This window comes from Rhinopithecus bieti, unplaced genomic scaffold (genome assembly GCF_001698545.2).
Source record: "Rhinopithecus bieti isolate Rb0 unplaced genomic scaffold, ASM169854v2 scaffold_68554, whole genome shotgun sequence".
Classification (NCBI taxonomy): domain Eukaryota; kingdom Metazoa; phylum Chordata; class Mammalia; order Primates; family Cercopithecidae; genus Rhinopithecus; species Rhinopithecus bieti.
The window spans coordinates 41406-55405 of record NW_016825696.1 but is presented as its reverse complement, the minus strand read 5'-3'; the positions used below and the strand labels follow the sequence as shown (position 1 = coordinate 55405).

At 39.8% G+C, this 14000-nt stretch overlaps 1 protein-coding gene across 1 annotated transcript in view; it reads left to right on the top strand.

Annotated features, from left to right (window-relative positions):
* COL4A6 (collagen type IV alpha 6 chain) overlaps window positions 1-14000 on the top strand; it is a gene marked incomplete at its 3' end in the record, with an annotated part of 301135 nt that overhangs the window by 246028 nt on the left and 41107 nt on the right. Inside the window, exons 7-13 of the mRNA XM_017863099.1 lie at window positions 2342-2410; window positions 4085-4120; window positions 7533-7595; window positions 8422-8457; window positions 8640-8681; window positions 9689-9781; window positions 11578-11631. Of these exons, the coding sequence (XP_017718588.1) occupies window positions 2342-2410; window positions 4085-4120; window positions 7533-7595; window positions 8422-8457; window positions 8640-8681; window positions 9689-9781; window positions 11578-11631 (393 nt within the window). The remainder of the gene's footprint in view (window positions 1-2341; window positions 2411-4084; window positions 4121-7532; window positions 7596-8421; window positions 8458-8639; window positions 8682-9688; window positions 9782-11577; window positions 11632-14000) is intronic.

The following is a 14000-nucleotide window of genomic DNA, read 5'->3' as shown; positions in this document are numbered from 1 at the left end:
CGCCCGCCACCTCGCCCGGCTAGCTTTTTGTATTTTTTAGTAGAGACGGGGTTTCACCGTGTTAGCCAGGATGGTCTCGATCTCCTGACCTTGTGATCCGCCCGTCTCGGCCTCCCAAAGTGCTAGGATTACAGGCTTGAGCCACCACGCCCGGCCTAGGGTTGCCTTTTTTTAGTGCAGCTTGTGAAGTTGGCAAGATTGTTAAAAGGCTGTAGTAAATTTCATGGCAAAATACACACTTGGGCTATTTAACATGGTCCCACATCAGACAATATTGAGGAATGTTTGGAAGACTTATATGGGATCACGGAAGCACTAACCAAAACCCAAAGGGCTTGCTAGCTTGGTCTATACCAGTGGTTTTAACCAGGGGTGATTTTGACACTCAGGGGACATTTGGCAATTGCTATTGATATTTTGAGGTCTCACAACTGGTGGTGTGCTACTGGCACAAGACATCTAGGAATCATTTGGTTCAAAGTATCAATAATGCTGAGGTTGAGAAACCCTGCTCTATAGTAACAGAGTTTGTGGCTACACTCACACATCGTAACCCTTGGTTATGGTATTGATAAGGTATTTATTGGATCCCAGTGTCACCACTTTTATTTAATTCCATTCATCCAGATAGGGCTCAGATATTTTGATCTAAGGGATCTCTAGTAAATACAATGCCCTTCCCGACTGATTTTACAAGTGGCTGGAAAGAGAAAAATAACACATTTCAGACCCATTCTCAACCTCCCTTGAAATAATCTAAATTCATGAGGGCACTGATCTGAGATATTTAACTAGAAATCACACCATTCATTAGACATGTTTTATAGATACGTGAATTAATTGACACTTCATTGGAAAAGCAGCACCACCACCTTCAGTGACCAGGTTGGGGTGTGGGTATATGTGTGAGAAAATGAGACAGATGGACAAAGCACAAGCCCCAGATTGGCATATAGGACTTTGAGACCTAAAAACCAAACCAATATGCCGGGGGGTGGGGAGGTAAGGAAAGATGTATTGCTAACATAGGATGAGTTAAGTGAGTCGCAAAGTTCTCCAAAGATTGCCATGGCAACCAGGTATAGACTAAAACATTGCCATGAAAATCCAGCAAAGCAAGGACATGCTGCCCCCTAGAGGGAGAAAATAAATGTTGAGGTAAAGAATACCTTCTGACAAAGGACAAAGGTAAAAACCTAGTCCTGTCTCTAAACTTAACCTCAAGCCTAAATAGGAACTTGGACATGTATTTTACTAAGCTGAGACGTATCCTTTGCTGAATACCGAACAGATTATTCAGTAGGCTTTTTTGAAGCTTCTTTCAGGAGAGTAGTGGCCACAAGAATAAGGTGAAACAGGCAGTGTTAGGAAAAAAACCCAGTTTCTGCTTCTGGGATCATGTTATTGTTTTATGATACCAATAATCCCTGTGCTGAAGGAATCAATCATTCAATAAATGCTTCAGTCCACAAAGCTTAGCCCTACCCCAAATACAAATCCTGACTTCCCTTAGGTGTAGGGACATTGATTATCCCCAGGTATACAAACTCTAGCAGATATTAGCCAGCATCTGCACTAAGACAGCAAAAAATCTAGTTGAAAGATTGGAACTGTGTACTTTGAACCGTTTTTCATGTTAGCAGTGAGATACACCAGCCTCTTAGACAGGCTTTGAATCTGAAGTTGTGTGGTAGAAGTACAAGATAAAGGTATTTTTGTAGATATCTTTTAGACCAGAGGTCTACAAACTGGTCCACATGGCCTTTGGTTTGTGGCCTGCTTTTTAAAAAAATAAAATAAAATAAAAAGAAAGAAAGAAGAAGAAGAGTGTAAAACAGAGTTTAGCTGTGACCCAAAAAGCCTAAAGTATTTACTATCTGGTTCTTTTCATGAAATTTTACTAACCTCTGTCCTAGACAAAGGTTCTGTCAGTTTCCCTGGTAGCAAACGAAAATTTATGTGCCCAACATCTGAGGAGAAGATGCACCAAGCTCACTGTGAGGGGTGAAGCAGTGAACTCTCCATTATATGAGTTATTTGTGGTTGTTCAGATCAGTACTCTGAATAGATGTAAATGATCTGACTTTTAACACATTTCAGACCCATTCAAACCCCTTCCCTTTACAGACTTCTGGCTTGGGGATTGGGAGGACATACAGCTCTGAATCGGAGCACCTGGTCAAGGAACGTGTTTTGCCCCTTAGTACAGCCAATTTTGTCATAGAAAAAGCGACATGGTTTTAGGCTCTTGCTGTCCCATCCTTTATCTGATCAGATAATGCAATTAAAAAGACTATAAGTGTGTATATTTCTTCAATTTTTTTTTAACTACTTTACTCAGGGGCTTCCTGGTCAGAAAGGATCAAAAGGTGACCCTGTCCTTGCTCCAAGTAGTTTCAAAGGAATGAAGGTAAGAGCCTGCAAGGCAGGTAGCTGAGTAGGCTATAAGCTGGGTTCCCCAGCATTGGGCCCCACCTCCAGTGAAAACATTTCCAGAACTAGCATCTGTGTCTCTATTTAAGGAGCAGACCAAGATGGATTTAAAAGGATCTGGAGCTTTTTGTGGTGGAAACATTGACATAAATGTTTGCAACTATACTGTCAAAGAGATTTGCTCTGCAGGATCTAGACCAAAAATAGGAGATAGATCAGCAAACAAACAGTTTGCATGGGTATCATTTTATTTCACAAACCAAGACATTTCCTGCAGGCAGATACCTTTTGTCTACTGTAGAATCCTTGGTGTCTGTATACCTTGGTTTGAAGCCATGTATATCTCTGCCCATCTCAACATGGCCATTAGCCAAAGATCCTGGTTCTGCCCTTCTCTGTTGCTTCACACCAACCCATCACCCTAGCTGGGCACCTGGATGTCTGCAAAAATTGCCCATCAGCCCTGCAGCTGGCTGGAAACTTTCATCTCTTTCCAGAATTGACAAGAACCTTCTGTGTTCTTGTGACTGTATTGCCTGATATCCTGTGGGTCCTAAGTAAACCCTGGCTTCAAATGTTTGGCCCTATTCCCTTGCAGAGCAGGACAGGAGTCCATCATTTCCCTGGTAGCAAATGAAAATTTATTTGCCCAACATCTGAGGAGAAGATGCACCAAGCTCACTCAGCTAATTGATGGCACTTTTCTGTCTTCCATTAGTGCATAGAGCCTGGAACATTGGAAATCACTTTGGAAGGCAGTGATGGGGGTGGGTGGCTGGAGAGCCGGACGAGATTTAGGGTATGGGCTTCTAACTATAGATGCCATAGTAGAAGATAGAATGTTTGAGTTGGAAAGGACCTCATGATTGTCAGACTTGTATTGGTATTGCTCATTTTACAGCTAGAAGAACTGAGGTGTACTGAGGCTATGTGACTTGCTCAAAGCCAGTTCAGCAAAGAGCTAAAACTCAGGCAGTGCTCTTTCCATGCAACAGAGAGCTGATTTTTTACTGTAAGCCAAGTGGAGTAAGACTAGCAGGTGTCAAAATTTGGTCATTGTCTTAGAAAACAGTGATTAAATGGTTTTGCCAAAAATCAGAGACCCTGGATCCAGTGGAACACAACAATTTTCACAAGATGGTTATATTACCGATTCATGCAGTAACTAAAGATGCAGCAAAGTAATTTTAAAACGTAATCAGAGACTGTATGCTCTGTTGATTTTCCCTTGAAATGCCTGATTTGCATTGTATACATATGGGCACAGAATTTTTGGGGATGAAGGCACACGGGAAGGTAGCTTTGCTTTCCTCCAAAAGGAGTAGGAAAATCACCAGCCCACAGAAGTAGTTTCTAATTGGTAAGTTCCTAGCAAAGGTGAAAATTAATTAATCCAAGTAAAATGTGAAATCCTGTTCAGCCAAGGCTATAATATGTGTCTTCTACAGTCCAGATTTTTCTTACAGAAAAAAGTAAACAATCTAAACAGTCGAATATGTCCAATTCATACATTATTTAAAACACAAGACTTTGACAGAGGAGGCCCAAGGTTCAGAGATGTGTTTTTGTCCCTATGAATGTTAGGTTAATTATCTGAAATATTGCAGGCTTAATTTATTAAACTCTTCAGTGTCCTGCGTTTGTTTCTCAGGGGGATCCTGGGCTGCCTGGACTGGATGGAATCACTGTAAGTTGTTATTTATGTGTTGAGTTCTCAGTGTTGACTATCACTAATGGTGCATTTTAATTCTCCTCTATGATGTTCTAAAGTCTTTGTAGACCTCAAGGAAAATCTAGACAGTTGAAATAGAATGGGTCACAGTATTGACATTTTCCAAATGAGAAAGCACTGAGAGGATGAACTGTCTACTGTCAAGTTGCATGACAAGCAGGCTTTCAGACTTTAGGCCAGAGACTTATGTATTCACTGGGATGTACTTTCCCCTAGTATTTTGCCTTTCATTCAGGAAGCATTTACTAAATGTTTTCTGTGTGTCGAGTGCTGTGGGTAAATCAAAAGAAGTAGAGCACATTGCTTTAAAAGGTATTCTACACAGAAATTCCTTCTAGGGACTCTTGATAATAGTGAGTCTATGTAAGGCTGTGAGTTATGTTAATAAGAGCTTTATTTTTCTTTAAGATTCCACATTGTCATCACTTTTTTTTGAAACAACTTAAGAAAAAATGCTTCTTTCCTTCTTCTTTCTTTCCCTTTCCTGTATTCACTCTTTCTTTCTTCAGTCCTCTCTTTTTTCAGTCCTCAACTGATATTGAGCACCTACTATTAGCAAAGTGCTATGAGTAAACTCTGAGACAATGTAGACACAGTCCCTGCCCCCAAGGGTGGGAAAAACTAGTAGGAATGTGGCATAAGAATTCCACAGCAACTTAGAGGAAGAGACGCCATTTACTTAAGGATATGTCATGTGAGTCTTTATGTCTGAGAGACAGAAGGTAGCTTGTGAGAAGTGTGAATGGTGTTTAGCTGGCAGTGGGAGGAGACTTTCTAAATAGAGAGTTACAGAGTTTCGTGAGAAAATGTAGGCAAAAAAATGGGATATGTACAAGCACACACAAAAACAGAGATGAATAAGGACCAAGGCCATACATATTCCCTAGGGCAAAACAACTGGCTTACACAGTGTATTCATTACATTTACAGAACAACCTCCACTGTACTTGCTGCATAGCTTCTCTTAGGTACTTGTTTTCCTGTCCACAAAGGTGCAATGTTTGTCCACATACACAGGCATGATATACAAACTGCTTCAATTTGGGGAGAAGGCGTTTGGTGGCCGAATAAGGTATTTGTGATCAGCAAGATGATCACAGATGGCTAGTTATTTTCAAAACAATGTTCAGACTGTCATTTATTTCTGGAGGCCCTTTGAACTCCTCCTTTCTCTTCCTCCTGTCTGAGTTCCAACCTCTGTTACCCTCTCCGCCCCTTATCAACTTATTCCCGTGTCAACTTATTCCTGCTCCACCATTGGAAATGGACCCTTGCATTTCACCAGATCATTTTTCTCTTGCGATTTCACTGTCTTATGTTTAACATTGTTGTTATTTGATTCAAAAATTTTCTAAGTTCCCTTATGATTTTTTCTTTGACCCATGGAATATTTAAAATTGTGTTGCTTCATGTCCAAATATTTGGTAGCTTTCCAGATATCTTTCTATTATTAATTTCTAGTTTTATTTTATTGCAATTAGAGTGAACACTTAGTGTTATTTAAGTTCTTTTAAATTTGTCAAGGTTTGTTTTATGGTCCAGCATATGGTATATCTTGGTGAATGTTCCATATGCTCTTGAACAGAATATGTATTCAGCTGGTTGTTGGGTATAATGATCTTAAAAATATCCATCAGGTCAAGGTAATGGATAATATTGTTTGGATCTTCTATGTCCTGACTGATATTTTTGTCTAGTGTTTCTGTTCATTATGGAAGGAGGGATGTTAAGATGTCCAACTGTAACTGCAGATTTGACTGTTTCTACTTGAAGTTCTGTTAGTTTTGCTTCACGTATTTTGAAGCTCTGCTATTATGTGCATAGGCGTCTAAGATTGGTATGTCTTCTTGATAAATTGACCAATTTTATCATTTTGAAATATGCTTCTTTATCTCTGGTAATATTATTTGTCTCAAAGCCTACTTTACCTGATATTAATATAACTCTTTTGCTTTTAAAAAAAGTGTTTGTTTTATTATAACATTCTAATAGGAAAATTTCAAATATAGAGCAAAGAAGAGTGAATTTTGCAATGAACATGCATACCATTAATATTTTACTATACACCATCCCTTGGTATCCATGGGAGATTGGATTCAGGACCTCTCATGGATACCCAAATCCATGAATGCACAAATCCCTTGTATAAAATGGTGTCATATTTGCCTATAACCTATACACATCCTCCCCTATACTTTTAATCATCTCTAAATCACTTATAATACCTAATACAATGTAAATGCTATATAAAAAGTTGTTATACTGTATTGTTTAGGGAATTGTGACAAGAAAGAGTTTGCATGTGTTCCATACAGATGCAACCATCCTTTTTTTAAAAAAAATATTTTCAATCAATAGTTGGTTGAATCCACAGATGTGGAACGCACAGATACAGAGGGCCAACTGTACTTACTTTATCCTTCTATCCATCCCTCTATCTGTCCATCAATCCATCCTATTTTTAAATTTTTATTTTAAGTTCACAGGACATGTAGGTTTGTTACATAGGTAAACGTGTGCCATGGTGGTTTGCTGAACCTATCAACCTGTCACCTAGGTTTTAATCCCAGCATGCATTAGCTGTTTTTCCTGATGCTGTCCCTACCCCTACCCCACCCCCCAACAGGCCCCAGTGTGTGTTGTTCCCCTTCCTGTGTCCATGAGTTCTCATTGTTCAGCTCCCACTTATAAATGAGAACATATGGTGTTTAATCCATCCTATTTTTAATGAATTTCAAAGTAAATGGTAGACAAGAGTTCACTTACTCCTAAATCCTATAGCATGCCTATCTTTAATTAGACTTCAATATTTGTTTGCAGTTTTTTCTCTTTATATAAAATTTACATACAATGAAACACATAAACCTTAGGTGTATGTTTGCTGAGTTTTGACAAATGCACACTTGTATGTAATCCAAACCTCTATTCAGGTATAGAAAATTACTATCACCTCAGAAAGTTCCCTCCTGCTCATTCCCTGTCAATCTCTGCCCCAATTCACCCCAAAGGCAACCACAATCCTGATTTTTCTCTATTATGCTAGTCCTAGAACTTCACGTAAAGGGAATAATATAACCTCTAGCCTTTTGGGTCTGGCTTCTTTCACTTAACACAGTGATTTTGAGATTCATCCACGTTGTTTCATATATCAGTAATTTGCTACTTTTTATTGTAGGCATTTATTCCACTGTTTGAATCTATCAGAATTTATCCTTGTATCACTGGACAACTGGAACATTTCCAGTTTTTGACTATTATGAATAAAGTTGCTATGAACATTCTTGTACAGTTCTTGTGGACATACATATTTTCCTTTTCTTGGAAAACTGCCTTGCTTTTTCAACTTGGTAAAAACTTGCCTCTCTAGGGCCCACAAGGAGCACCCGGATCTCCTGGAGCTGTAGGACCTGCAGGACCACCAGGATTACAAGTAAGATCAATTTAAGCCTAGTGTGTGATCACAGTATTCACATGACTGTTTTCCCTGTCATACTATGGATTCAATGTAAGCCTGTGTAATTTAGGTCCTCCTGGTGATCAAGGGCAACCTCCATTCTTGGAGGGTTAAAGTAAAGTGTGCTCTTACCAGGAGCTATTGGAGTTATTTATCAGAGTCTCTCTGACCATCCAATCTGTGCTTCTAAAGCCTCCCACCTTAGCTCAACCTAAAGTACAGCCCAGGGATGGCAGATCCCTGACACATTTATTGCCACCTTCCACTTCCTCACTCATGACAAGTATTGCTAATTAATCATACTACCATCACTATCACCCACCCTGAACACTGAAGAAGCTTCAGATTCCTTCCTAACACTGCATCTTGGGCAGCTCTACCTACCTACCTGTTTTTCTGACACAAAACCTGTTTATCATCACTGGTAGAGGAAGAGCATAGCCAGTCATCTATGTGGTTCTAGGAAAGCTGTGCCCCCAGATTGTTCTCTCCAATGCAGGAAATCCCACTACTCAGTACTTTGACTTAGTTTCACCAAAGGTCATCATTTTGAAATTTCTGGCCTGTTGGGAGGAATGACACATGAAGTCTTCACTACCTTAGCATTAATGGGATTACCAGGTCAATTTGGGGGATTTCAAAGTAGATAACAGGGAACCATAGGAAAGACAGTTATAATCTACTATGCCAAAGCAGGAAAGAGGGCTGAGTTACTGGGGAGTGGCTCTCAACAATTCTTTTGACAGAAACTAACAAGTGCTAACTCTTTTCTTTCTTATTTTCTGATTTTAAAAAAATCTAGGGTCCTCCAGGGCCTCCTGGTCCTCCTGGTCCTGATGTAAGTATACTTTGTCTTGGGGAATTTTGCTTCCTACTCCTAAGTACTCTGGATTTCCCAGAGAGATACTGGTTTAGTTAACCCTACTTTCTGGTAAAAAAGATTGCATTCCAATTTAAGTTCCCAGAGCTTATTTAGTAATTGATTTTGTTTTTCCTCCCTGTATCCCTGTATTCCCATAGGGGAATATGGGGCTAGGTTTTCAAGGAGAGAAAGGAGTCAAGGTAAATAGCTTTTAAAAAATACAATCTGCATTCCATATGCTGCAAGAAATGTGTCTGATTACACACATGTGCCTGCTTGTGTAAGAGGATTTGTTTTTTCGCCTTGGGAAATGAGCATTTAGATCCTCTGGTGGGATCTCTTGAGGGCTGCATGTATACATGCCACACATGGGCTATTGTGGTCCTTTTCCCTTCAAAATATTGTTATTCCCTTGCTTCCTACCTGTGAAAGGTGTATGTCTTACAAACATATTCCCTTGAAATAGATTCTTTCTCTTCCTTCCATCTGGGTCTTTCCTTGGTGTTTTGTGTATTCTGTTCCCTTCTCTTTCCTTGTCTCTGATTCCCCTCTTCTCTCTACCCTTTCTCCTTCTCCACTTCCTCCTCCTTTTCCTTTTTGTCCTCCTCTCTCTCTCTCTGTCTCTCTCTCTCTCCTCTATCTCTCTTCTTTAACTTCTCTTTCACCATTCTCTTTTATTTCCCTCCTTCTCTCATTTCTCTCTTTACACATTGCATTGTGATTTCAGAGCCTCAAGCGAGGCTGAGAACTTGCCATTCCCACCCTTCTCTCACAATTGTGCTGCCTTCTGAAGGAACAACTCTTGCCTCCAATGTTCTAACGTGGACGTCATTGCCTCTGCTTGTGCTCTTCGCAAGGATTAGACCACTTAGAGTCGGGTCATTGTTGCCAAGAGGTAGTCATTCACCTTGTTCTGATTCCTTTTTTACTTTCTTCTAAACATCCTTTCATAGCAACCATGAACTTAAAGTTTCCTTCTATCCATCTTGCTCTTCCCTCTGCAGTGCTGGTACGAAATTCAATGGTCAGGCTTGTACTTCTTCTCACCCTTTGGCAATGAGAGTTTTGTTTCCTCATTGGCATGAGGGTGAAGAGGCCAAAGTAAGAGACAGTTTATTTGTGAGTTACATCCAGAGGACATCCCCTCCCTCTAGAAAAATGGTCAGTGTGATTTTCACTTTGCTTAATGTTCCATTTGATCTTACAGGGGGATGTTGGCCTCCCTGGCCCAGCAGGACCTCCACCATCTACTGGAGAGCTGGAATTCATGGGATTCCCCAAAGGGAAGAAAGGATCCAAGGTAGTGAACATTTGACAATAGGAAAAATTAATAAACTTTTTCCTATAATTATAAGAACTTTAATAACCAGACAATACTGGAAGAATAGAGGGTTCTGGGTAATAGATTTTGTTTAGAAGTGAGAGTAAAAAGCCTTCTTTGTTTTGCCCCTTGTGAAAAGCTTTCTTAAAAGATGGAGTATGTTTCTTGGTGTGTAGGTATGAGTGTGCCTGGGCATCTGAGTATTCAGTTAAGCGCTATTTTCTCTATTTTAGTGTTGCAGATTCAATTTTTGATATACTGAATAACTTAAACATTAAATAGTTGTGTTTTTCCTCCTAACTCCCAACCCTCTCAATACTTATGGTGTCCCCAAAGTACTGTGACAGAACACATAGGGTATGAATGGTTGCTCTTGAATTATCTTTTAAAGAAGTTATTTGCTCTTAAAACTTGACCCTGAAAATAGGATATACTGTCACCAAGTGGTGACAAGAGATGCCCTAATTTACCTGATTTGAACTACCAAGGCTTATACCATAGACTTGTTTAACTGAAATATTTTATGATCTGTATTTTATGTGAGTCACTGTATACTACCTACATGGTTGTAATTGAATGGTTGTGTACTGTTAAGGTGTGCAGATATCTTTCAGTAACTTGCATTTCCTGCCAGGGTTCCTTTAAGCTTTGTGATTCTGTTCCCATGGCCAAGGGGCCTAGGCAGGGAAATGTGTTTAGTCTCCTTTCTTTAAATTTGTCTTTGTGGAAGCAACAACTCCAAGCCNATTAAATAGTTGTGTTTTTCCTCCTAACTCCCAACCCTCTCAATACTTATGGTGTCCCCAAAGTACTGTGACAGAACACATAGGGTATGAATGGTTGCTCTTGAATTATCTTTTTAAAGAAGTTATTTGCTCTTAAAACTTGACCCTGAAAATAGGATATACTGTCACCAAGTGGTGACAAGAGATGCCCTAATTTACCTGATTTGAACTACCAAGGCTTATACCATAGACTTGTTTAACTGAAATATTTTATGATCTGTATTTTTATGTGAGTCACTGTATACTACCTACATGGTTGTAATTGAATGGTTGTGTACTGTTAAGGTGTGCAGATATCTTTCAGTAACTTGCATTTCCTGCCAGGGTTCCTTTAAGCTTTGTGATTCTGTTCCCATGGCCAAGGGGCCTAGGCAGGGAAATGTGTTTAGTCTCCTTTCTTTAAATTTGTCTTTGTGGAAGCAACAACTCCAAGCCCCTCCAGGTTTATAGGAACTAGTTGTTGATTTGGGAATGGTCTGGCAGCATGAAAGAGACTGTCTGCTTCCTCAATCATTCCCAAAACTTAAGGAGCTTTTCCATGGCACGTATAGATAAATTCACATATCAAGGAATGACAGATCAAATTGTTATGTGTCTCTATCCAAATTGTAATTGTTACCCTTTTCCCAAGACTATAGATTTCTCTGCTGCCTATAATTTTCTATAGGAAATTTTACTAAACAGCTTCTTCCACTAGAAAGAAAACAGACAATCATCCTTTCTGTCTCCCAATTAGCCTCAGTATTTGACATTCTGTTTTAGACAGTTATGGTCCATAATCCTTCTCCCACAGCAAAGAGCTCCATGAACTAAGACATCCTGGAACAGCTACTAGTTAGGGAGCCTGGGGAATCTGCACCACTCTCTGCTGCCCTAATCTTGATACCTCATTGGTTCCCCACTCCTCAGTCCAAGTACTTGCAGAGAGCCATCCTCCGGTGTGTTCGCTGCTTCCTGATGCTACTTACTAACCTTTGGCTGATTTTCCAGGGTGAACCAGGGCCTAAGGGTTTTCCAGGCATAAGTGGCCCTCCAGGCTTCCCGGTAAGTCTCTCTATTTGATCAACATGTATTCAAGGGTCTGATTGGACAAAAGCTGTAACAATAGAAGGCTAACAGAAAGACCTCTTCCCATGGATATTGTAGAGAATGCCACCATCTTTATTATTAGAAGGCATTTAAGGAGATGTTCTTGTTTCTCAAACACATGGAGACGTAAGCATGGTTCTCCATGAGGCTGTATAACTTAGAGGTTATTAGCTCAAGCTCTATAGTTAAAACAGACCTTGTCCTGACTTCTGATTTTGCCAGTTTCTAACTATGTGAACCTGGACAAGTTTCTTAACTTTTCTGAGCCTCAGTTTCCTAACCTACAAAAAAGGGGAGAATGTTAGGGTGGTTATGAGGATTAAATGAGATAATATGCATGAAAAGGGCTTACTACATGTCTAGCACTTATTATTCAGTTGATGGTAGCTAATCTTAGTAATCCTACCTTCACTTTCATATCTGCCTTTCTAGCTTAGATTCTTACACTCATCAGTTACCTTTTGAGGGTCCCTACGTGCCAGGCATTCTGCTGGACTTGGAGGTTACAAGGGTAACTAAGTAAAAGTCCCTGTCCTTGAGATTACATTCTAATGGAGGAGTGAGGGAAAAAACAAACAAGAAACCAGTAAACAGATAAATCTATAACAAGTTCACATAGTGGTGATATATAAAAGATGAAAGAAAGAAGGGTAAAGTGATGAAGTGTGGATGGAGAACAGGGTGGTCTACTTGGGACAGAGCGGTCAAGAAGGGCCTTTCTGAGGAAGTGATGTATGAGGTAAGGCCTGCATATTATGAGGGAGCACGTCTTGTGAAGATCAGAAAGAGGTTTTAAGGCTGAGGGAACCGTAAGTGCGAAGACCTTGAGGTTAAGAAAGCCTCAGTACTTTTGAGGAACAGTAAGTAGATGAGTAAGTGGAACAGAGTAAGCAAGGCCAATAATTCCAGACAGAGAAGTCAGAACCAGATCTTGGCTACTTTCATAGGTCAATGCAGTTTTTTATTTTAATGTAATGGGAAGCCATTCAAAGGCTCTGACTTGTATTTTTAAGATCACTGTGGCTGTGGGAGGAAGGGGAGAGGGAATGGGAAGGGTGGAAGAGCAAACACAGAGGGTAGGGCAGTAGTCCAGGCAAGAGATAGTGGTGGTGACTTGGACTATAGTGACAGCAATGGACATGGAAATAAGTGGATAGATTCAAAATGTAAAAATATTCAAACTTGTTATTAGGGAGCATTTCAAACATTTACAAAAGCAGAGAGAATGTCATAATGATCCCTCGTGTACCCATCACAGAGTTTCAATAATTAGCAACTTATGGCCAATCTGAAGCAAATAATAGACATATCATTTCATCACAAATACCTCTGAATATTTAAAAGGTAAGAGCTTTTTAAGACATAGTGACAGTATCATCATCAGTAATTTGTGATCAGTAATTAATATCAGTTAACAAGGCAGAATTCAAATTTTTGATTGTCTTATAGGTATATATATATTTTTACAGTTGCCTTGTTTGAATGAGAAGCCAGACAAGACCAATGCATTCCATTTGTTTAATGTGTCTTTTAAATTACAAGATATGTTTTGAAAGAGCTGACAAGATTTTCATGGATTAGGAATAGAGATCAGGTGGAAAATAGATGAATCAAAGATGACTAGGCCTGCCTGTCCTTGCTGGGCCAATGGGGATAGATGATTCCATTCCCTCCCTACAGTACTTTGAAATAGTTTGCGTCTCTCTGGGTGGCCAGGAAGCAGAGCCAGTGGAGCCAGTGGCACAGGTTCTTTCCATGATGATTCTTATTACTCCATAGAAATAAAGGGGGCATGGAGAATCATCTGTTCAATGCACTTGATTTTAATCACCTCTGTATCTAATGAACCAGAAAGGAAGAGAACCCTAGTGTTGGAGACAGAACACCCAAACTTTAGACCCAGCCCCTGCCCTGGGACTTTGGCAAGTCACTGAACCTCTCTTTATATCTGTAATTTGACAATGGTCATATTTATATTTTTTATTGGTAGAAAATATTTCTACATATTTATAGGGTGCGTGTGATATTTTGTTACATGCACAGACTGTGTAATGGTGAAGTCAGGGTATTTAGGATACCCATGACCACAACATTTATCATTTCTATGTGTTGGGGACGTTTTAAATCTCTCTTCTGGCTACTTTGAAATATACAGTACATTGTTGTTAACTATAGTCCCCCTACTCCACTGTCGAACACTAGAACTTATTCATTCTGTCTAACTGTATGTTTGCACCCATTAACCAACCTCTCTCCATCTCTCCCCCCACCCCACTCTCACACCCTTCCCAGCCTCTGGTATCATTCATTTTACTTTCTACCTC